At 36.1% G+C, this 26608-nt stretch overlaps 1 protein-coding gene across 1 annotated transcript in view; it reads right to left on the bottom strand.

Moving 5' to 3' along the window:
• THSD7A (thrombospondin type 1 domain containing 7A) overlaps nucleotides 1-13418 on the bottom strand; it is a gene marked incomplete at its 3' end in the record, with an annotated part of 196496 nt that extends 183078 nt beyond the window's left edge. The window contains exon 1 of the mRNA XM_080339999.1: nucleotides 13253-13418. Within this exon, the coding sequence (XP_080196125.1) occupies nucleotides 13253-13412 (160 nt within the window). The 5' untranslated portion in view covers nucleotides 13413-13418. The remainder of the gene's footprint in view (nucleotides 1-13252) is intronic.
• Nucleotides 13419-26608: the final 13190 nt, after the last annotated feature.

Here is a 26608-nt window from a genome sequence, read left to right as displayed (position 1 = left end):
TGAAGCACCAAATGTCTCTACGGAGCGCAGCTGAATATGAAAATCAAGTTTTGCATTGCTATCATGGTGTGGCTGATATTCAGGGTTTGTAACTTACATATCTAGAATATTATAAACAAATGTAGCAGAATGGTTCAGGCCTTGTCTTCCAATTTCAATTAATCCTTCATAAAAATTCTTAGCACAAGAAAGACTGACTGTGTCTCTGTTACTTTTCCCTTTGGAAGCACATTAAAACAACATCACAAAAAGGTGAACCGTTATTTCTTGTTGCAGGTAGGGGCTTATGGCAACAAGCACACACATCTCTTCTCTAGAATACTGAGCAGTTATTGAACAGGCAGCTAATACAGACCCAGGTTGCGGGGGCAAATATCTCATACAGCATCCATTAGCTCGCTGAGACAGAAAGGGATAGGTTTTGAAAGTCATACAAGTCATATGAGAAACTTGGACGTGGACCTGTACACTATCATCTCTAGCAAAAAAAAAAAAAAAAGGCAAAAAGAAAAAAACCCATTTTTCATCTATCTGTACTGCTCCTAGTATTCAAAATATTCAAGAAAACAGCGCATATCATATCCAATTTATAGTATACGACTCTGTGGCAACCCAGTTATCAGAAGAAAAGGCTCTTCACTTGAATAATGTAGCTTTGTGGCTTTTTTGTTTGTGTGTCTATGTTGGTTTGGTTGTTTTGTTTGTTTTGGGTTTTTTGTTGCTGTTTTTTGTTTGGTTGGTTTGTGTTTTTTTTTTCCTTAAAATGTGTTCCCCATGAAAAATTCCAATTTCCATGTGCTTCATAACTTTATTTAATAAAGTGATTAACAGTCAAGTCAGTAACTAGTAAGTATACGTATTTGGGCAATGATCACATTTCAGAAGGAAGTAGTTCTCAACTTGAAGTCGGAAGATAGAAGTCACATTAAACGAACTAGAGCAGGCATGTCAAACTCATTTTCACTGGGGGCCACGTCAGCCTCATGGTTGCCTTCAAAGAGCCAGATGTAATTTTGTAACTACTCCTACATGTAAACAGTCCTAAAATTACATTTGGCCCTTTGAAGACAACCGCGAGGCTGATGTGGCCCCACTGAAAATGAGTTTGACACCCCTGAACTAGAGTAACCGTTGTGTAAATGGCAGATACTGTGCTCCTTGTTAGAACACTAATAGGTTGATTTATCAAGAAAGATTAGAGTTCACTACATGCAGTTCGGCTAAGTGATAGCTGAGGGGCATGAAAATTGAAAAATACTCTTCTTCAGTAATCTAGTCATGAAGCGAAAAGGGATTACAGAAAAAGGCAAGCTAGCTATAAAATAGAGCAACATGCAGATAATAGCATAGTCTTTCAATTACAGTGATAGAAATTCTACTCCTTAAAATATTTACAATAAATGTAAAGCAGAGCTTGGGAAAGACATGGCAGATTGGGAAGAAAGAAGAGAGAAGGGGTAATTATTCAGCCTCATTAAATTTTTCATCAGAAGCAGCAAACTATCATCATTTGAGCATTTCCTTTTTCATTAGAATGCTTTTTAATATTGACATGCAACCAATTATGTTCAAACTAATTCCCAGAATACTGTGAGAATGTAGCTACTTTCAGAAGTTTTTCCAGATTAATGAACTGCATTATTTTTTCATTAGAAGCTGCAGTGTGCTCTGAGACATACAAAGTGGGGAACAAAAAACCACCCAGAACAGAATGTATTTTCCACAAAGCCCTTGGCTTTCCTAATGAGTTTCTATCTTCAGGGAGCCTTCTTCATTTTTACTTTAAAAATTCAAAACCAAAAGCAACACTACTACTTCAAATGGAATTTTTCTTTATAACCTAATGCAGCAAATTACATTAATTCTCTGTCTGTTAACTCCAGACATAGGTGAAGTGATATAACAAAAAAGTAAATATATTTTTTTTTTCCAGATGTGCTATTCATTAATCTGTTTTCCCTATCTAGCTTAAACTACTTCAATAACACTCTGAAAATTTTGTAAACCTTAGCCAATGACGACTTGTTTCTTTTCATATGCTTTCAACGATAAAAAATTTAACAAAAAGGCAATACATTATCCGATTCATTATACAGAAAGCAGGGTGCCTTTGTTTTATGACTTAGTATATTTTGTCTTTTCAAAATAACTCTCTCTAGTAACATTTACATAAAAGGTGATGAATGTCTGTCTTAAATGGAAAAGAAATTGCAACACTGAATCACATTAGCAACTAATACAGGCATCACAAGACTGAAAACTCATTTTTTGCTCTTCCTTTTAATATTTTATCTTTAATTAAGTTGCACCTTTTTTTCATCTCAAGTCCTCCTTAAATCCATATTTTGTTAATGAATGCCTGCCTCTAGTACTGCTACTCATTGCTCTCAGGGGATTATGTACTGACTGGATTCTGTTCACAGTATAATAATAATAATAATAATAAACTTCCTGGATAATAGTGTTTCACTTGCTGAGAAAACAATATATTTATAAACGTATGGCCATATATTGAAGATTGCTTTTAATTTACTAAACCAGTAAGGTTATTAGTTCACAAGAGGTACATACAATCTTTGTAAGAGATACATAAGCTACTTTAGAAGCAAATTATCTACCATCATCTTTCGTACAATGGCTTACACCCAAACTAGCATCTATATATGAACAGTAACAATATGTAATTTACTCTCAGAGACACAAGTTCACTGTTTCATCTGTTTCAAGTCTAATAATAATATGAAAGATTTTCTCATTGATATGAACACACCTATATTCTTTTTCTTAAATGAGAGTGATGACATTATATTAGCAACAGATTTCAGCATTTTGAGAGACTTTTTTTCCCTTTGCATGGCAGTAGTTTTTGGTACACTGAACTGTTACTTCTTTTCTGATCAGCAATCTCCCTTTATATGTGAAGCTTCAAAAACCATACCTATTTTGGAAAACCTACTTCTGCATTTGAAAGGTAAAATCTTTATTACTCAATTTTAGGTTTTGGACCTTGATCCCTAAATGGTATTACTTTTGTTTTAAGAGAAAAATCTAAGCTGTATGTTCTTTAGGAGAAACTATGAAGCACTCAAACTTAGCAAATTCAGTTATTTTCAAGGGAAGGCATTTCCTACATAATATCCTCAGAGAAATAAAAATAACTTATTGCAGAGTTAGGATAAGAAAAAGATAACGATGATTCTATCTCAAAAACCAAGTTCTCCTATACCCATATAACAAAATCATAAATTTAGAGCTACTTCTATCACATGTACTTGGTAGTACAGCTGATAAAATATCTTAACATTGTACTATGATGAAAGAACCAAAACTCAATTACAATCAGTACCTATATTCATAATCTTGATTTATTCCAAAAATATTTTAAAGCATAATAAACACAGGGTAGAAAAATGAAATAATTATCACTAGCAAATATGTAAATTACCTATACAAATTTGTCACGGTATGCACTTAGCAGAGTTTCGGAGAACTCACTTTTGTGCAGCACAGCCCACACTCCTCCTGCAGCTTCCTACAAAGACATGGAAGTACAGTATAGAAAATAACATGAATTTCCTAGTTTTGTGGTTTGGATACCTAAACTATTCCCAAGATGCTGACATTCATATATCAACTTGAAATATGGAGAGCCACAAGTCATTCATCCATGTCATGTTAAAGACTACAAATCTTCCTTTCATGCTCAGTCGCTTTATCACTCTCTTCCTTTCATTGTCTTCTACATGGCACCAAATGTGTCTTACTGGAATGAGTTACTCTTCCAATGTTGTCATCTAAAAAGCAATGCTGACTGTGAATTTCATTTAGGTTACAAAAGAAGAGTGGTTTCAAAGACAGCCTTCAAAGTATGCCTCTTAAAAATAGCAAGCTAATCATCAGCAAATCTGGAATTTCTTGAAATTAGCAGCATATATAAACAAACCACTTCTGTTATTCAACACAACCACAAATTCAAGCTGTGCTTCTGTTTTAGTCAGACAGTGAAAACATAGGTAACCTACTGTTATAGGTATTTTAAGGTAGTGTCATTGGATCCATATAGTGTTGTTCAGTAATCTTTTCAGACCATCATATATATCATACATGCAAGCATGCACACACACATAAATGTATTGTTGGAAATGTTCCACAAAAATAGCTTCTAGACAGATGCATTAGAAAATTCATGCTAGTTAAAAATATTCTATATCTTTTCATACAGTAACTGCAACCTTCTCTCAGCTCTCTGAATACGGCAGTCAAACAATCTATTATAAATATTTGTTTTCAACAGAAAATAGCTGCTGTTTCTTGCCCCATGCTTTTCATGTTTGTATTCTGTACTCATTTTAACTTCTTTCTTCCTATTTCCCAAATGTGCTAATCCCCTGCATTACATCCATTTTTGCTTGCATATGGCAAGTGTGCTAAAGTGTTGGTTTCTTGGGAACTATATGGTAACTATATCAAAAATCACACGTCTCAAAGTTTCTTCTGTTTGTTTTTTTTCACAGAGACCTACAGAAAGCTATACTCACACAAATGTCACCTGACAGAAGAGGAAGCAGATTCCCAATGTCATCATTTGTAAACAACATGCAGAACTGAGACTGCATTCAAGATCCAGCATCTTTACTTGCTTATAATATTGGGGTGTTTTTTTCTCCTTTGTTTTTTTAAAAAATTAGATTTCATTTATGTTCCCTGTTGCAAGATGTATCAATAGCAGTCTTACTGTTACTGTAATGGCTTTTACCCTCTTTCTCCACCTCTTCCTCCAATCTGGGCATTATTTTGACCAAAAATCATAAGCAAATGAAGTAAAACAATAAAATGGGACAAAATTCATCACAATGTACACTTGATTCAACAAGTCAGTAGAAAACTGCAAAGCAAGCAAAATTTTACAGAACACAAATAATCTTTTAGGATAATCAAGCACATTAGTATAAAATTCATAACAAGAGTTTTGCTACATGCAAACATAAGAAGGGATGACTGCCAAATGTGTGAATGTAAAAATACTAAGTAACATTTAAAACCATTCCTCTTACTACTGAAAACATTTTCTTCCAACAACACATTTTCGAGGTATTTCATAGACAATCCTGCTTCCAAAGTTTTTCACAACCCTGTTTTTGTATTAGAATAATTTTCTCCTCTGTTGTCCTCTAGTATGGCATCTTGATACCAGCTATTTGAACTACTTTTGGTACTTGAAATTATTTGAATGTTCTTTTAGAATGTTAATAATTTACCATCATATCTTTGTAAACAACATCTTTAACAAGTCTTAATTATGTCATTTAGTATAAAGCTGTGGTACATAGGAACAGCAGCAATTGAAAAGAATTCAATTGTGCTAGGCACTGTACAAACACAAGTCATTATAAAACAATCTCTCTCTGTTCTATTCTTTATTTCTCTAATGGCTTAGTGGTAAAATAGCGATTCCCCAGCACACAAAGGGAGACTTATATTATTGTTCACTAATATAAACATTTCATTTTGCATGATACAAGAGGTAGATGGTAATAACATATCTCATTAAGAAATTTATCATCAGACTAGGAGATGTCATCAATCTTTAAAACATTTAAGTATGTCTCATTACATCAGAAACCATTTCCAATTAATATACTCAAACGCACTTTATGCAATATAGAGAGTCAACACAAAACAGTTACTTATTATCTCTATCTCCCTCTCTCTCTCAAAATACCTACAGAAAACTTACCAGTATTCGGACATTTGAAAGCTTGCTGTGTTGCCAGCAATACCATTCACTAGGGATCACACAAGAATCCCCAACTTCGGTCAGTCAGTAAGGGATGCATTTAATGCCACTCCTTCCCTGAATTCATGCAAATACACCAGATTTTCCTTCTCTAATCCAGAGACATAAAAACACCAAAACAATCTTGACAGTGTTCACAAAATACAGAAAATTAATTCAAAAAAACAGCTATTGTGGTCTACTAACAACTTCCAGAAATGTCAGTTGCACCAGTGCTAATTAATGCTGAGAACATGCTGATCGCTACAATAAATGCCTGTTGGATTTTATGTGAAATCCAGACACTGGTATGTTTAGCACTGTACACCATTCATATGAAAGTGGTAAATAACAGGATTTCTAGGGAAGATTAATTTGTGCTAGTTGTAGCAAAACTGCTTACATTAATTTACGTTTGACTGAGATTTAATATTCAATATGGTTACTTTAATTGTGATCATTTAGGAAAACTTTCACCAAATAACATGACTTTTTTTAGAGTTTCTAGATAAGTTTCTCTCATCTTATTCTTCCATTATTTTAGTAACTTTGTATATTTTTACTGCCTCAGTAGGCAGAAACAGACGTTAAAAGAAAGAAGAAATCCATAAATAGAAGTCCAAGTCAATGCTACGGATGTGTCCAGCTGTAGGCTCTGACAGCCCTTTGCCTCCTCTGAGGTACCACACCAAACCACCAGACCTTCAGCTCCTGTCAGTCTGAATTTAAACATATTTTTACCCTCTTAAGTGCCTCACTACTTTTTTTTCCAGCTTCGCCAGTCTAAGAAACAGAAACAAGGGTTTCTGACTGGACATACATCCAAAAAAGGGTCTCCCAGGCCCATTACACAGAGAGGCCTGTTTGTGGACAGAAAACAGATCATAGAGGAATGAAGAAAGTTATGAATGCAGCAAAGGACCGTTAATAAACGGAATAAATATATGTAGTGTCATAAACCCCAGAAATTATAAGCTACAATATGTAGACTAACGTGATATTTAATCTACACCACAGCAAATATTACCTCAAAATATAGATTACTATTTGTATTTGAGAATACCAGGCTTTATAATATGGGAATTGGGCTTTCTATCAAACCTGGAGTTACTGTGTTAAAAGACACATGCTTCTGGCATCTGAACAGCTGAGTGGATGAACACAATAAAAGACGACATCAATATCAAGTGGAGTTGGGAACCGTAAAGTTAAACTCTGGTCTATAAGATATTAATAAACTGAATTGATCTAACACAGGAACAGCCAGCCTACAGAAAAAAAAACAACCCATAGCTTTTGAGGCATTATCTTATTCCAGCGGCCCTAAAAACTGGGGGACTCAGCTGATCCAATTAGCATAAGCACTTCAGGGCACTTGCTAAAAACAATCCAGACATTCACAGCTACCAGCACAACATGATCAACCACCATTTTCCACTTTTCTGACAGCTTCAAAATGCCATCCTCCAAGTCAAGTCAGCCATTACCCCAGAGTACATTACTTGTTCATCTTAACTAGAGGCTTTTCATATCAGCCATACTTTTTCCTGTTTTCCTATTTCAGATATGGAAAAGTAATTGCATAAGAAAAAAAATTTCAGCAGCACATTTTTCTCCAAACATTTAAACATTTACTTTGATTTTGTTAAATAAGGACAGATTACTAAAAAACATGTATAAATAGTTTCCTTAAAGCAACCATTTTCTATATCTCTGCCAAATGTTTTGTTGCCAGGATGCACTAAAAACCCTTTGCATTCATCAAAGACTCAATATTTGCCTTGTTCAATTTCTGTTGAATAAAAAAATCTGAAAGGATATTTTAAAAATGAGGGCAAGGAGCAAGAGTGATGAACATGCCTATATGAAAATGAATATTTTCTTATTTGAGTCTTAGATTGACAATGCCTATTTGACTGTATAAAAGTCAGATTTAACTGGGAGACAGTCAACAGTGTGGTTGCTTAGACACACATTACAGAATGCAATAGAAGCGGTAAATTCTAACTCTAATAAATATGAATTTATACAGGGTGTATGCAACCAACACTTAACCACATTCAGTCCTGGAGGATCGTTTATATTTTAAAATCAATGAGGTAACAGTAAAGCATCTTTATCACCTTTTGCTTGAATAGTTTTTATTCTTTGAAAAGCTGAGTAAATGCAGCTTTTACTAATATTCTTTTTATCTTATTCTGTAACTAAAGGCCTGAGAATGAAAAAGATGAATCCTGAAAAAACACTTTTTACATCAGCAGTTTAAAAATCTTGACCTATCCCCCATCAAAGATGCATAGGTACCAGCTCAAGTTCACCATGCCATAAGTAGGTCTCCATTTCCCTTTGAAGAGGTCCTCATTGTACCCTTTCATCACCACATGTGAATTCCCTTCCCTGTCAGTCAGGCGTCAAGTTAAACCATCTTTTCTCATTTAGAATTTTCCCTAGGTTTTCACATGTAATCCGCCTCTTCAGATCACTTCTTCATAATCTCTTTAAAATCGGGAGTTTTCTATTTACTGACACAGGCTTATCTGTCTCCAGCCTCAAGTTGCAATTACTGCAGAAATTCTTTACTCTGGTTTTAAGAAAAAAAAAAAAAAAGAAAAAAGAAAAAAAAAAAGAAAAAAGAAAAAAAAAAAGAAAAAAGAAAAAGGTGTGGGGGTGGAATTTTCTGCTATATGATGGAACAGCTTCAACAAACAAGCTGACACAAACCTTGAAAGGTAAATGCTTTAATCAGAGGTCTTGTTAGGTACTTTTTCTGTCTCCTTCTTCCCTTGTGATCATTCCTGTCAGTGCGTATTTAGGCACATTTTGAAATGCCTGCTGGACCACTGGTCCTAGGAAGAACTTCTGCCTCCCTTGGGCATTAATATGAGATATGAACACTCAGTCCTGCAAAAATAAGGACAGTTCTAGGGACATACATAGGGAAAATAAATATAAGGATGTTTTATTCAGTGATTTTGTTTGTTAGCCACCAAAGGTGTTAGATGAGGAATTTCAGACAAAGTGTTGGAAATTCTCCTGTCTCCAATTCTACTTGTGGCACCAAACTATTTTTAAAATACAGTTAGGCCTTGGAACATGTAAAACTGTAAAACCTGACAAGGATGCACGATGCTACAGACATTGTGTTTGTTCTACTTTGTGCGTAAGTGGGAAACCAAGAAGGTAAAGATCAGCAGGGTTTCAAGACTGAAGTTCTTATCAAGAACTTCTCTCTCTATCTGAGACCTGGTCAATAGTCTTCAAAACAGATAACGATGGTAAAGGCACTGCCTCCCAGATCTTTTTCTTATAACTTTTTTTGTTCCAGAGAGATCAATCCAATGTTGCATCTTCCACTTCAGGAGTATAACATGCACTACTTCAAATTGTCAGAAGCAGCAGTTTTACAGGGTGATTGAACCTTGCTGATTTTGCCCAGCTCTTCTGTAATTATATTAGTAACTGTAGGCAGGCATTACACCCAACAGTGACAGCACATCACAGATCACTGTGTCGGTTGATTTAACAAAAACAAATCAAGCACAGGGTAGAAAGAAGGAGAGTTCTGATGTGGCAAGTAATGCCTATGCTTAGTCAGCTGTGTACAGAAATGGTATATACATGGCCTGCATCATGAAATGACAGACCGAGAAAAATACTCTTCAACTTGTTTTGGAAGAGCGATAACCATATGGCAGTCTTTAAGAATCAGCAGTCCTCATATTGTTCACTGCAAAATTTCAAAACTTACAAATACATCAAAATCTTAGCCTATGGTGAGCAGCATAAGCAAGACTATAAGCTGTTCTTGACTATGAAAATTTCACTTTAAAAGAAATTGAACAATAGCATTTAATGAAAATTATCACACAAGCAGTTTTTAATGAATTGTGCCTTTTTTTTTTTTTTATATACAGAAACAATTCAAGGTGGCATTGTAATAGTTAAGGTGGAATATGAAATAGTTCAGGAACTCACACAAGTTCAGTGTAGAAGTGTAGAACCTGGGCCAAACAACTATTCATTGCAAATGAAATCAGTAGGCTCAGAGAAGGGCAATTACTGATGGACAAAACAGGTAATTCAAACATTCTTTCAGTTTCAAAAGTCCAATGCTTGCCAGTGTGTGTCCACCTCACATCAGGGGAATCACCAGCTCCTAATACCACAACTTCTGTTCTATGAGTTCCTAAAAACTGCTGTTCTTCATGTCAAATCATCAAGCAGACAGACACTGTGACTCTGGGAATCTAGCTGTGTCATCACTTTGCTGTGAAGAGCCAGAGATGGAGACTTTGCTTTAATTCACATTTAGGAAACCAGATAGCTTTTCCAGTCACCACACAAAATGAACCAGCTGTGTATTTGTGTCTGAAAAAAAAATATACACATCAGTCTGCATGGTTTGGAATGAAAATGTTTGGTGAGAAACCCAGTTTGAAGATCAGTAACTATGATCAATGACGTTCATCTAAATGCCATTCCAAACACTGAAGGTCCATTAAACACACCAGGACTGCAGCATATATATGCAACAGCAAATATCCATTCACACAAGAGAGCAAAAAAGCTATTAAAGCCAAAACTTCAAAGAAGTTTCAGTTGGAGTAGAAATGACATAGTGACAATATCCATATCACAGGAAGGTGGACATTAGAAGGAGACTCCTGGAAATCATTTAGTCCAATATCCCGGCCCAAAGCAGGTTGTCCACAACATTGTTCATGCTGAATCAAAGATAATTAAACCCCCAAATGGTTAACCTAAGTATTGCAAACCTCAGATATTTATGATAGTAGACAGGAGGATGGCAGTAGACAGGAAAAGCCATGGCCCCTAAGAGGTTTTAAGGGGTTGGAAGTAAACAGCTGACATTTGAATTAGAACTCTCCCATCCCTCCTCCCAAAACAACAAATATCACAATTGTTATTTTATAGGAGAAAGAACAACTCAACTCAAACATCATATCACCTGCAGGTTATTGTCAAGGGCATCCTTAAGAAAATGAAATGCAGTAAACCACTATAGAAGACATGGAGTAGCATAGACCAAGACATTATTTCAAGAATCTTTAGAAATAAAAATCAGACACATGCAAGTCATGAACAGCACTTAAAAAAGCTGATGTCAGACTAAATTTAATACAAAAATAGTATGTTTCTCAAAAGATGGACATAACAGGTCCCAAAAGGCACATAATCAAGCTGATTTCCTAGACAAAGTCTAAGCCACACATTGCTCTGACCTGTTTCCTTCATAGAAGGAAAAGTAAAATACCATCTGAGTTGAATGAGCTCACTACTGTTCAGTTTTATTATTCCCTCTGATACTTTAGCTGAACTTCATGCACCTCATAGTAGATATCCCTTCAGATCACTGACCAGCTATTTTCCCAGTTCACTTTCTAGAACCTCCCACAAAAAGAAGGAAAACAGCAAAACTCAAACAGCTAAGAAAAGGCGTGTGAAGATTCAACTGGAAGCCAAACACAGATGCATTACCTTATTCACTTAGTCTTGCCATTAATTGTTTGAAAAGAGACACTTTTTTTTTCATCACGTTATCTTTGAATCATTTATGTTATTATATTAAATACTGTACAGTGAATGTGCTTATACTAGCCCTTATTGCAGGCAAAGCAGAGGAGAGGAGAGAGGTCATGGAAGAAAAGCTGAAGGGAAGAACTAGCTCTTCATCAGGCAATATAATTAGCTCATATCTGTTCTAAACAAAAGGTCCTTAAGAGTGGTCTTTGCCACAAAGGGAGAAAATAGGGAGAAAACAAAAGCCACCCAGTTTCCTTCTATCTGGTTTAACTGACTGACTTCAGAGCACGTGTACTATATGCAAAGTAAGCGGCAGTAAGTCCACAACAAATGACAGCGCATGTTCCTAAGTATTAGTTAACTACCACTGCTGTTATTCTCAACCTATGTTACTATTTCAACATTTTTAAATACAGTCTGTTAAAAAACAGAGACATAACAAAATGCTGGAAAGTTTATTCTACTGACGCTTAGCAACTTAGAGTAAATATAAAATGCTTTATGAAAATGCTACATTATTACTATGCTTTTGCATAAACCTATGCATGTATTTTATTTCTTTCAAATTGTGTGCTGAACATTTACAAAAATGTAACAGAACTAAAAACTATGTTTTGAACTTGTCAATGGTTTAACAGAAAAAAAAGGGTCACTGTCATTGTGCAACCCATCTTTCAGTCAGAAGTGAAAGTTGCAAAGGATTTTTCCTTCTTCAGATTTCTCTTTCTAGCATTATTGGAAAGCTTGTCGTCTTGTTTAAATGAATTTCCTTTTAATCTTCTCCCTGAGCTGCCAGATAGATGGAGCCTCTTAAAAAATTCAGGATATCACTGTAATTGTAAATTGATCTGCTTCTGTTGCAGAAGGTTGGGGCCGTCCATCGAGGAAAGAGACTCTCTTCTCAAAGTTGTTTTTCAGACAAATGATTAATTTGCACTCTCGCTTACTACTATATTATCCTTTAATAGAAGAGAAATTTTTAAACTAATCTACTACTTTTGGATTATTTTATTTCTTGCAATGTACAGGAAAGAAAGCCAACTGCTGAAGCAAATGTGAAACATTTACTGGCTTGAAATCTTTAAATTTCCTAAAGAAGACTTTGATTTTACTGACATAGGCACTAAAACTGCATTAGACAACCAAAATGCACATATTTATCACTGCTAAAGTTCTGAATTGATGTAATGTATTAATAGATACTGGAAAATTCCCCGCTGATTTTTAACACAAAGATTGTAACAGTGTTTTGACTATGCAATCTTCAAAACAGACACGTAACTCATTAGTCTCAAAGTAGAGGAAATTATCTATCTAGTTCAGTGCTGAATCCACATAGCCTATTGCCTTTGGCTCTTTGGTTATGAGATCTGGCATCACTTGGATTATTTCACCTAATCCATCATTAGCTTTCACATGTCCTATATACCATGTAACAAACCTACATTTAACAAACCCAACTCCTCATCAATTACCATGCTGAATATATTACATGTCAGCACAGAGCACAAAGATTAGACATGCTGAATTACATCTTTCTTTGTGAAATACCAATATTTTTAGAGCACTGTTAACATTGCTGAGCCCAACTGTAACACACGTTCCTTCCCATTGTGGACAGGCACTAATGTCCTGACCTTTGCTATTTACATACAACACACAGCTTCTAAACAAAACGAAAAGCCTCAGAAGACACAGAAAATACATAAGAGATCCCAGTAACAGTACCACATTTGTCTTTTTTTTAATTACCATATTTGCTTGGCTAGCGGAATCCTGGAAGTTGACCTATTTTTTTTCCTATAATCCTGCAAGTAAACATTAGTAATTTATATCTAACTTTCTTCACATACACAAAGCACACCAAAAGGTTATTACTTACAACAAAAAATAAATACACTGTTCTTGCTCTAACATAGCATCCTTACTTACCGGTCTTCCACAAATACACCGATGAAGTATGGAATTCACTCTGTGCATGAGCATCCCGGATTCCCAGCAGCAGAAGCACTAGAACTCCCACGCACTGGGCTGACACGGCAGAAACCCCTGGACCACGGCAGAAAGCAGCACTCCCCTCGCTCAACCCCATGCCTCCAGCAGCCTGCTGCCGCCTCCAAAACCCGCAGCAAGACCTCGAAACCTTCTTCAAACAATATTTCCTTCTTCAGAATTTCTTCATTGGGAGAAGGGGGCTGGAAACCTCTCTCCCACTATTGTGCATGGCAGTTGAAGAGGAAAAACTGTTTAACACCAGGGAACAATAGAGTCCTCGCTCGCTCTTGCTGCAGCAGCGGCTGCCGCTGCTAGTATGGTTGCTGCTCCACGCTCTTCCATTCAGTGGTTAGTAGCAGTTTTCCATCAGCTAAAAGCGAGACAGCTGTCCGCAGGGGGCTCCAGCTGACTGAGCAGGTTATCTTGCTCTGGGAGGCAGCAGCAGTCATTTACACCAGCTGGAGAGAGTGAGAGACAGAGAAACAGGGATGAGGAGAAACACAAATAGCCCAGTGCTGTAATCTCGACGCAGAGAGTGACTGCAAAAGCCTGCCTTCCCAGACACGTCTCTCTCTGGAATATCCCAAATGATACATACATAGAAGAAAAGAAGAAATCATCATCAGACATGCTTCAGAAACACAAGTCACACAACCAGAACAGATATAAACAGAATTATATATATTGATTAAGAGACCATAAGACATTTGTTCTTATAATAATACGTATGCTGCATTAACCATTTTGTAAACAACAAAAAATAAGTGATTACACATGCATTAAATAGACAACTAACAAGGGAAATAGAAGAAAATGCAGAAAACAAAAACAACAGCAAAACACTAACTTGCTTTGCATATTCATCAAATCTGTTTCAGGAAATAACACATAGCTCTCTGCTGTGAGGACAGAATATATGTGTATGATAATGTGTATGTATGTGTAAGCACATCACCTCTGTGGTAGATGAAGTGTGCATGTAATATATAATGCAAGATAACATCCTTTCCTAGCCAGCAAGTATGTACACATGTATACATGCATAAATGTCAACTGCGTAATTTAAAATAATTTGAAGATCAAGCTATCAATCATTTTTAAAACATACACTGAGTTTTACATATGAAAGTATTCAGGATACATTAGGCTGTCATGATGATACAAAAACGTAGAGACAAAGCTTTTTAAATAGGGATCTTTATCTTTCCCACTCACTACCCAGTGAGCAGATAAAATAACAATCCTAAAGATCAGGTTTCGGACACCTATAAATTGGGAAACAAATGAGGAATTCTCAGAACTGCTTTCATATTCAAAAAGTTTCATAAAAAATACAAACAGCTACAAAAATACACAGTAAGAACACAGGGCCCAGAGTTTGAAAATGATGGAGCTATTGTTGTTTAAAGAAGAAACCTTCAGTCAACCTCTCTTGGGACGCCTGTCATTTTGCACAACCTTCCCAGACTCAGCCTTTTCACATGCATTAGATTAAAATCAGCTGTGATCAAATAATTCCCAAGTCCTTGCCTGTTTAAATATTCTGACATCAGAGCAAATTAGCAATGTTGAAGGTTGCAAATTCGTCTTTGTTTACTTTCCGCTCTGTTACGCCTCTAAGAGGGAATTAAAGGCTCAGGGAGCTCTAGCACTGTGAGGCTGTGATTAAGAGAGATAAGCAAGTGTGGATTACTGTTCCTCAGCTGTTGAAAAACAGGCAACAATCAGGAGATTATAGGTTGATAAGAGATACATAGAAAGCCATGATCTTAACAAATTTATAGCATCCTCATGCAGAATTTGTACCTTCAGCTAAAGCACTCACGGAAATACATTTTATTCACTTCTGCTACATCACGCTCTATTCATTTTAGGAATCATGGAAACCACTTCAGTCTTTGCTTTGTTGAACTGGGCAGAATATTGTTTTAAATCAAAAGCCCCTCTGTGTTTATAGAACTATAGCAATTTCACAGGAAAAATTTGGGTTAAGTTAGTCACATGAACTTTATTTTACATGCTACATAGAGGGACTTGAGAATATTTGACCTAGTAAAAATAATGCCAGCTTCATAATTTATGAAAAATAAGACTAAGAATTTAAATGCTTAAAAAAGTTTTAAGATGATCAGAATATTTGTGGTAAAAGATTTATTGACTTGCATAACTAAAATGAAACATATCTAACTTATACATTCCTTTTAAAAATTAAAAGTATAATGTTGGCTTTTTAGCTTGAGCTATGCATCAGGGGAAAAAGCAAGTTTATGGAATGAACGGGGAAAAAGGCACCTATTTTAGAGTTATTAAACACAGCAGATTTTACCTAGAATTTTTATGAATGTATAAAGAAAGCATCTGAAACTATTTTGTACGTGACTCAGATCATCTGGAAACATCATCAGGGAACAGATCATCCATGTAGTTGGCACATTGAAACAAAGTGGTTTTTGACAGCAGAACAAAGCAATGTGAGAGGGTGAGCACACAGACACAAACACTCAAATATTTACTTACATTTATGCAACTATAGGACCACACACTTTAAAAACTTCTTTAAATAGAGATTATTAAAATAACATAATCTCATACTTTTTCTATGGTTGTACCATAAAAAGAAAATATAAAATCAAAACTCAATCAACTATGAATGAATAATTTCAATTTGTTGTTGTTTTGTTTTGCTTTTTGTAAGAAGCTATGAAGAATTTAAAACTGCTCAGAAGTATGTCACAGAGACAGAATGGAGGGAATATTTATTAAGCAAATGTATTTCTTTTTATACATATATATTATATAGCTGGTTTGGTAAACACTAGATCACTTCTGCAGTGCATACACACATTTTCTATTAATCAGGGTAGGGAAAGCCCTGTGAAACCGTGACCCAAGGAGTAGGCTGATGCCTGCAGACAGAGACACCCACACCAACCTAACTGCACCAGTTGGACTTTGGACACAAGAGGCAACGTATCCTGATTACAAGTTTCAGCTGCTGCCAGCATGCCTTACTGGGAGAGCTGCCGTCCCTCTTTACTACCCCAGTGTATCCAATATGCTCTTAACTTCTTCCTATTTGCTGCAGTGAACACAGGACATCCATTCTACTTAACAGGGCAACCACAATTTCCAGCGCACACTGGCAACTCATAACAGGGCAACCACAATTTCCAGCGCACACTGGCAACTCATCTTCTAATACGTACCTAATGATCACAATTTATCATTTGTTTACAGCTTAGACATTCCCAAATAAATGTTTAAGTACTTCTGAGAAGAAACCTCTAGACAAAGCATAGAAATAAAGTACAATCGACATTAGTGTCTGTATCACTAACAGAAGATTGACAGTGTTGTACCTTGGAGCACAAGCATATGAGTCTCAGTAGACTTTTATTCAGATACAATTATTTATTTGAGCCACAGCAGCTATATGGAGTCTGTAAACTGCTTGCACAAGTGATAGACAAGTTAGCACGTTTTTTGTTTTCTAGCAAAAAATACTACTAACCTCAAAGACCTTTATGAAAATGAGGTAGAGTTAGCCCTGAAACATTAGAACTATTTGGCCATGCTTCCTAGCATTAAACAGAGAATCACAAACCAAACATGCAATATCTTTTACTTAGTGGAAAGAGAAATGAGAACAGATGCAAATTTCTTAGCCACTGGGTATGAAAAGCTGCCTGCCAAACAGAATCACCTTTCTAGTATTCCTCTGCTAGCAGGCAGTCCCATGGTAGCACTCTTCTCTGTTTTGAAAAGCTGTGAATAAGAGTTTCAGGATGATATTGTAATGTTGTCCTTCCACATATAGTGAAGTCAAAGTGTGCAGAGAATACAACATATATTCAGCACATTTGTTTCTAGTGTCATCAATACTCCACGAAGAAGTGTGTCCAGTGTGACTTTCATCCACCTTCAATTTCACAGTCTGGTTAAGCCAGAAATTTTTCGAGAAGTTTCAATCCAGTCTTCTAGATCTACGGAAGATGTTTTACAAACTCTGTGGCTGTATGCCACTAAACCATATGTACTGTATATGTACTAGAATACCACAAAAATCACACAAATTCTGAAGAATGAAAACTGTTTTTCTTTCTTGGGTAGAAAATTCAAAGTCCTCCTCATGTGAAGTGTGCTCATTTTGATGTATCTCAAATACTTTTCCCCTTCACTTAGCCATGAAAATACCAAGTGCTGCCAAAGACGAGTAAGTCAACTATCTCCCTGAAAAGTGTTCTAGAGTTATAATGATTTTATAACCGCCAACACCCATTGAATAATACACTATCATACATTTCTGAAATGCACTCTAAATTTGTAACACATCAATCTCATTCAGTCACCATATTAGGATGCCCTTAGATACATCCTCTGTATGGGATGCAGTGGCATGGTTACACCTCTGAAATTTAAAGTAGAAGGTAAGAAGGTGCGGTATGTTCCCTTACATGTATGTTTGTTTTGCAAGACCCATGATCTATCATAAATAATCCATCTAACAACTCATGAAAGATTTTGTTCTCTTTATTCCTTGACATAAACTCATGTGCCAAGCCTTCTAACCCTGCATTTTGTGGCAGCCTGACTTTCCTGCATATGCATTTTACTACATATGCAAGTATATTATAAAAATTCTCTTGAGATGGAACCTACAATAATTTTATTAGATTTTTGAGAAGTTCAGGCTGGAATAAGCTGTACAGGCTCTTTTAGGCTGTGCTGCAGAACACTGAGCACTCCTCACCACACTCAGTAATCGTCTATTATTGTATCAGTGCTAGGCAGCCTAGTCAGGGAACGTGCAAAATATATCCTAAACATGAGCAATTTGGGGGGAAAAAAATGTTGCAATATACTTCATTTCTCAAAATCTGGCAGGTCTATTCGGTAACTCCAAAATCAAATATGCTGTGCAAAACTTGCAGGTGAAGTGTTAGTTTTTAGGTATACTAAACACATGACCTCTAGGTGGCACACTCGACCATATCATAATATGCTATTTATGGATTAGAGAGACCTCGATTTTCTCTTTTCAAGGAGTGATATTATGTCACATCCTCTTTTCAAACTTTTAATCTAAAACAAACAAACAAACAAACAAGCAAGCATCACCTTTCTGCCTCTTTCATAGAAATAGTACAATTATTTTTGCTTTTGCCACAGTAACTGCTTTTACAAACATTAGAAGTATCATGATGCCTGTTTGTTAAATTTATATCCTTTGTTTGGATCATAGATTTGGAGGACAAATCAAGAACTTTACAAATTATGTATGTGAGCTGTGCAGAAGTAAGGAAGCATTACATGTACAAAATCACTAGAATATGTTAATAATGTATACTTGAATTCTTCAGTGTTTCTTGATTCCTTCGAAAAACTTTGCAACAAGAAAAAGTTATTTTTGGAAAATTACTAAAGAATCTACATGCATGAATGCATGTGCAGCAAACATCTAGTAGTCTAGTTCCGACTTCACAAATGCTTTGCTTTTATTAAGCTAAGTTAGTAGTTCTTGGACAGATTTCTTCTGAGGTTTTTTTTTGTTTGTTAGATTATATTGGGGGAAGTGTGTGGTGTAGTGTTTCGTTTTCAATCTAATTTAAATCTAGTAGTTTTCCTAGCCATTCTTTCATTGGTAAAGGGTAGGTTTTATCAGGTTTTTTTTTAAAAGGGGTGTTGTTTTTTTTTTTTTAATAAATTTGTACTGATGTATTTCAGTAGTTCTCTCAGTTTGGTTTAACACCAAACAACACTGGCTGTTGCTTTTTTTGTAGGTCTCTTTGATAGGTAACAATCAACATACTCAGCGTGGAACATTGTTGGAAATAAACTATTACTTGTAAGAAAGGCACATTAACATACAACCAGGAGGTATATCAAGAACTGCTTGCTGGAAGATAAAGCTAGAGGAATTCCTATGAGAAATCATTGAATTTATTGAGGAGGTCACCTAGTTTTGGATCAGGCTGCCTGGTGAAAAAGTGTGTTTATGGTCTTTGTCTGTCTTCCAGAAAAATGTACTTTTTGACTTGATGATACAGGAAGGTTACTGGGCTTAATAGGACAATAACTTTGTAAAATGCAGTGGCCCAAGAACTGCAGGTCAGATTAAATCAGCTAATTCCACCTTCTGGCTTTAAATTCTGTGAATTAACTTCGTCCCTTCTGCACAGATTACATTGGCCTCTACGCTGGTTTTTGCTGAGACAGAGTTATTTTCCTCATAGTAGCTAGTATCGGCCTGTGTTTTGGATTTGTGCTAAAAACAGTGTTGATAACACAGGGATGTTCTGGTTACTGCTGAGCAGTGCTTACACAGAGTAAAGGCCTTTTCTGCTTCACACACCGCCCCACTAGCAAGTAAGCCCCGCATGATGGAGCCCAGCTTTCCTGGAGAGGGCTGAACACCTGCCTGCCCATGGAAAGTAGTCAATCCCTTATTTTGCTTTGCTTGCATGTGTGGCTTTTGCTTTACCTATTAAACTGTCTTTATCTCAACCCACAAGTTTTCTTTCTTTTACCCTTCTGATTCTCCTCCCCATCCCACAAGGGCATAGTGAGCAAGCAGCTGTGTGGGGCCCACTTGCCAGCCACGGTTTAACTACAACAGCTTGTAAGCCAATTGCATGAACTAGAACCTTTCCAAAGATCAGAATTAGCTGCAGAAGTCTCCACGAGAGTTCCCTATCAGGAAGCATCATCTCTTGAGAACTGAAGTTCTCAAACTTTCCTCATGACTTCAGAAATCTGTTTAGTAGCTTCTGGTAGAACTTGCTGCATGTCAGGAAAATACAGTATGCACTTTTCATTGGAAAGCCAATAGCATTGATACACCAGCTTGCTCCAAGAAATTTTGAGCATATTCAAGTACTCAGAAGCACATGGAGTAAGTCCTTGCATCTGAAATTTATCTTGCAGAGACTATACATACAGCATAATCCTAATCACGCACAAAATTCACAAGTAAAATAAAATAAAAACTGCAGTTAGGATTTGTAGTGAGGTCTGCATCACTACTCTGACTCCCTCAATTACAATTTCCAGTATCTTGAAATTGACAATTTTGCAGTCTAATAGTAATCTTATAGATAAAGCTAAAGACAAGACCATCCTGGTCCCAGTAATTTCAACTAAGAGAAATAATCACTACTTTCTTGTGTTAATGTCAAGGAAAAAAAAAAAATAGGTGCAGGAGGAAAGCAGTGAGTTTTTAACTTAAAAGCTCTTTATAACCTGTACTTTGGGAAAGAAACTCGAACTTTGTTTCTGTTGTTCTCTCTGTGTTTCTGCTGTGATCAGCGTGGTCTCCTCATTATAACCTCTCAAAAGAAGCCTGCACGCACTTAGAACCTCTTCTGAAACTGTGGTACCAGTGTGCATTCACTTAGAGGGTAATGAGGGTAAAAAAACTAAGATTGGGTACACAAGTGAGACTAAAACACAAAGCCAACTTCTAAAGCCACTGGGATAGAAAAATTTGAAAAGATTAAATTATCAGAAGAGCTAAGAAAACAGACAACTCTGGATAACAAACTGAAATGGGAAAAAGTACTGTAAAGTAGTGGTGATAACCAGAAATTTGTGTAGGTGTGCTATTTATTCTTTTACCAAAATTGGCATGGATCTACAGCTTGTATACCTATGTGATTAAGACTGCACAAAGAATGAAGCTTTTTTAATGCACCTTTATTTACCTCACTTTCAGAAACTTCCAATGCAGACATCTGTAATGGAGAAAGCAAATCAACAAAGGTGACCTTAATCACCAGTAGAACCAGTTTTCCATCACCAGGGACTTTTCAAGTCAACGCTCCTCTTTCAATGTGTGCATGCACTTTTGGAGTTTAGGTTTCTAAAATCAGTGGGAACAGCTAGCCCCTATGCCTAACATGAACTTAAGCTGAAAATAAATATGTTTACCCAGACAACATGCTCACTGGAGAAAAATAATAGTTAAAACTGATAGCTGTAAATGCAAATAAGTAGGGTGATTCACAGGTCCTGAAAAGTAGGCAGGAAGGTTTCAAAGACACAATGTAGAGGTAAATGCTGAAATCCCTGACAGGAGAAACAGAAAGATAATGGAATAAACAAAGAAAATCAGTGCCCATTATTGCCTTTGAAAATCCTCTCTAGGGAGAACATACTAATTTGCACATACCAAATCACCTTTAAACAAAAGCCACCTTCAGTCAATTTTAAACCTTCTCCTTATTAAAATCCTATTGATTGATCATTCTTCATCTAAATGCCTGATAAGCCAATTTCCATTTTCAAGGAGGGAAACGTTGGTCTTCTTTTTCAAGCCATAAATCACTCAAACATTTTGTTATCAATCGTCAAATTAGTTAAGTAATACAAATTAATAAGAAAATTAAACAAGGATGCTTTCTTAGTGAGTTGTTTCACTGTGGCTTTTTTTGGTTTCCATAAATGGATAGGCTCTGTGGTAGTGACAAATACAATATAATTGGAAATAGCTTTTAATGATTTGTTAACTTCTGAAGAGTCCTAACTTGGCTGGCCAAAAGTGCAGCTGTGTGTTTTGTGCTGACTTCAACAGATTAACAAACAAGAGGAGTACAACTTTAGGAAACTGATTAAAGGATTTTATACCATTTTAACATAAGGTAAGATGAGGTGACATTTAAACCATATAAAATTAACAATCAAGGTTCGATTGTGAATTACAAACTAACCAAGCCCTAAGATAGAAACACATTATATCATTAATAATCATATTTTGCAGAATCTTAGGTTATAATTAAAGTTACAGCACAGAAGATAATATCTGAAAATAAATCCTTCACTATCTAATTTTATATAAAGGATTCACAAGGGCAAATCCTTTCATTATTTGACAGGTGGGAGGTGGAAGGGAAATCTGCTCTTACTGATCAACCTTCCTACTGAACTCTGTGCCCTTGTGGCCAAGATGGCCAACGGTATCCTGGGGTGCATTAGGAAGGTTGTGACTGGCAGGTCAAGGGAGGTTATTCTCTCCTTCTACTTTGCCCTGGTGAGGCTGCATCTGGAGCTCCCCAGTTTAAGAAGGACAAGGAACTACTGGAAAGGGTCGAGTGGAGGGCTACGAAGATCATTAGGGGACTGGAGTATCTTAGGAGGAAAGGCTGAGAAAGCTGGGTCTGTTCAGCCTGGAGAAGGCTGAGAGGGGATTTCATCAATGCTATCATAAGGGCAGGCATCAGGAGGATGTGACCAGACTCTTTAGTGGTGACCAGCAATAGGATAAGGGGCTCTGCTGTTAGAGCACCATCTTCTGCTACACACTACTGCACCAGTATTTCTGTGACAAAAAAGAAAGCAAGTAGCCAAATCTAAGCACTGAGATAGGTGACATCACAACCACATATAACTGGATTTTCTGCATACAGATCTCAATGCACTTAACACATTCTGTGTACTGCTGAAAAATCTGCATAATCATCAGCATTAGGACTAAAAGTAGAGCTTCACCAGGAAATTCAAACCAAGCTTAAGGTGATGTGACACTTTCAGGACAGAAACAGAAATTCATTAAATTGGCACCATTGTTCTTTCTTGTGGTGACAAAAGACATTATTTACAGTTTTCTCAAATGGCTATTATAATTGCATATCTGAAAATGAGAGAAAATCTTTCCAATTAACTGTTAGTGGCAGGTCTCATGCTTCCATGATTTTTTCCCATGAGGCTCAAAACTAAATAACTGGTCTAAATAACTGACAGTTGCATCTATATGTTCTCTGCAGAATATATGACAACTTACTTTGAAATACTGCTCACTAAAGAAAGAAACAGTGTGGAGGAGATTAAGAAAACAATGTGTTTTCTCAGTGATTCCAGTGTTACTGAAACAGCACCGAAACTTGCAAAGCAGCTGTCTCTAGATCAGCATTGAGTTCAGTTGTTATCATCCAGCTAGATAAGTGGAGCACAATTTCTCTGGGACAAGTAAATTTAATCTACACAGATGAAGAAGGGTAGGGAGTGCTAAAAAAAATGAAGCATGACTATGAAACCAAAACAGCAGTGTTTGAATGACACTGAGTTCAAGTAAAACAACCTGAGTTCAGGTAAAGAGACAAACAAGTTTTAGCAGTGCAAAACCAGGCATGTCATGTATAAAGCAGATGTATCAATAGGATAAAAATAATTCATGACTTTTTCATCTTTATGCTTTTCAAGATACATATTGAATTTGTGACTTCTACAAACAAAATATCAATACAATTTATGTCAGCTTAAATTCTCTTAGCACCCATATACAAAAACAGATATCATACGCCTGACTTTAGTTGTCTGGCTGATATATCAGCACCTAAGTTAAAGCTAATTCACCTCAGATATCCCACATAATGAAAAGAAAATGTCAATTTTTGTAATATGTAGCTAAAAAACTCTAACCAGTAGGCCAAACTCCATCCACTGCCAGCAGACACTTCTACGTACACTCCAAGATGAATGTCTCCATCATACATATTGACTCTAAGAGGTATTTTCAATGTCTGCAAAAGTTATTTTTAGTAAATTTTATATCAACTACAAAACCAAATAATTCAGAATTTTAAATGAAGAAAAACAAACAAACAAACAAATCTGCTTCCTCCCAAAGCTACTAGAAAACCACTATAAGCAATCTGCTTTGGAGACCTTGGAGAAAAACTGCATGTTAAATTACCAGACCATTTTAGTTCTTCCTTCTTCCTACAGATATACAGTAATAACAGTAACATATGTAGAAGTTTGCCCGTATCTTAATGTAGCATATGCACTTATCTAAATGAGGATTTTAAATATTATATGATCTTAGAATATATACTAAATACTGAAACTTGCTGAATTAGCAGGACATGTTATGCCTCACTTAGGCTCAGTAGGGTATGATTCAATAAACTGATCCCCTGTAAAGTTACAGGGTTGCCATAGCAAAGTATTACATGGATAGGATTCAGAAAAGAACTCCATTATATCAAACACTTTGAGCAAGCATATGCCTACACCAAATCCCCTTTCTCTGTCAATAACTGGTTGACTGGCAGCCAACAAAATGCTTGATTGCCAACCTTGTGAATCAGAATTTTTTTAATGTAAAATGTAAGTATATTGAGTTATTTGACTACTGTTTGACCAACTGTTACACAGACGATTTTTTGTAGTGTTCTCTTTGTAAGCAATTCTACAAAAGAAAAATAATTAAAATATGAATAGGGAATGGCATTTTCATTGCACTTCCATCTTCAGAACACAATTCAGAAACCCAGTCTCATTTATTTCCCCATTTGAAAAAAAGTGCAAGAATTTTGTTTCTCTTCTGTGTTTCATATTTTCTTTCACATTCCCATCCTTTTGTTTACCTGAAATTTCAAGTAGTGATCTTCAGATGGTATCATAATGAAGCAATCTCAAATGAGTTTCTTTGGCTTTGCAAAATGCAATACAGAAGATTGTATTCATTTGATTTCAGAATCGACCATTAGCCACTGTATTCTTAAACCGTTGAAAGAAAGAATATGGAATCAAACAATAAACAAACCTAGTGCATACCTCTAAGCGGAAAGTAATTAAAACAGATAGTAAACATTTGCTTTATTGTTTGTTTTTCCACATAAATTATTAGTTTTGCAACAGTTCTCTAAATGGCTTTCACTTTAACTGCATTGCAAAAATGAGATCATATTCATTCTATGCTCTTCATTAACTCAACTGATGGTATTTTAATTCCTACAACATACAAAATCTGATGTTTGTTTTGCAATTTGACATAGCCAGTGTGTGTTGAGGATAATTAGCTTCACTATGGCAGAACAAATGATTTATTTGCAAAGCACACACACTGCTTTTTAACAAAGATTATCGATAAACTTTCAAGGTTTCAAGGTCTCTCTTACAGAAAAGCAACTACTTCATTTTAATTAACTTTTCTGTACCCTGATTTCCCTGATAAACTAATAATCCATATTCTATATAATAGTAAATGCTTTCAACAGGTCTAGAAGAAGATGAGAAAGGACATTTAGCACAAGTGTTACTTCTGCTATACTGAAACACTTCAGCATTATTATAAACAATAAGTGCAGTTTAAAAGACTAAGATTTAACCAGAAAGGCAATAGCATTACTAATTATTAAATTATGTTTCTTTTTTTGCCCAAGATTTCCTATAAAAAGCTAAATACCACACCTATATTTTAGCATTAATTCAGTGTCATATAAATGAAGCTGAACAATTACATTCTCACACAAAATTATTCTAGTAATCTATTTTCAGAAATACAACATAGGATCCATTATAGGACCTCTGGAAACACACACTTATGTTAATATGTTATGAACATCGATACAGGCCATGGATCAACAAGTGACAGAAGAACACCAGAAAAGTCTGTAAAGGTGCACCTTGACAGCATTGTGGGCTGATTTGATTGGCAGTCTGTGGCTGTCTGGCTAATTCCCACCCACCCATGCACCAATAAAGATGGTGGGAGGACACAGGTCACACAGAGGGTCATGTCCATGCAGCAGCAGAATGCCCAAGGTGGGACCAGTGTGCCCTGTCAGCAAGCCATTGCCCACAGTCTGACACTGAGGCTGGTCATAGGGAGTGCTGCTGTGTCGTGCCGCCCCTGGTTCAGATGTGCCAAACCACTGCAGTACTAATTGGGGTGAGTCTCAGTTGACTTTCTAGATAAGATTCAGCTAACTTTTGAGATGTGTATGTGTGTGTTTGCATGTGTGAGAAGATTTCCCTGACACAGTCCATCCTTCCTTGCTTGGTCCACTAATAAATTGAGAATGAGAGCACCAAATTGTATAGTATTCAACTCCTCCTCTCCCCATCACAATGTAGTTAGAATCTTCCCCCAAAACGCTAGCATTTTAGGTTCTCCATACTAAAAATAACTTTTAGACCTTACAGTATTCTCTAAAAGTGTAAAGCAAGAGAACTAATCCTACAGTAAAAGAACAACCACTGGAATATATCTCTTATTCTTTAATACACCCTCCCCCTAAAGATAGAAGTAGAATCATTAATCTCTTACTGTGGTAACAGAAAAGAGTAGACTCAATGAGCTAGACACAGTCATCAGACTTTAGGTCAATCACACTTCATTTAATATTACTCAGATGGAAGATGACAGTCACTGTGATCTTCAAAAAACCATTCAATATTAATATTGCATCTAGAAACAATAACTACAAAGAGTTTTGTTTTCTGACTGATACACAACAGCATCATTGTGGGATACAGCAGCAGTCCTAGCTTATTTTCATAAAATTTCAAATT

The sequence above is a fragment of the Nesoenas mayeri genome (assembly GCF_963082525.1).
Source record: "Nesoenas mayeri genome assembly, chromosome: 2".
Classification (NCBI taxonomy): domain Eukaryota; kingdom Metazoa; phylum Chordata; class Aves; order Columbiformes; family Columbidae; genus Nesoenas; species Nesoenas mayeri.
This window is presented reverse-complemented; position numbering and strand designations above follow the sequence as displayed.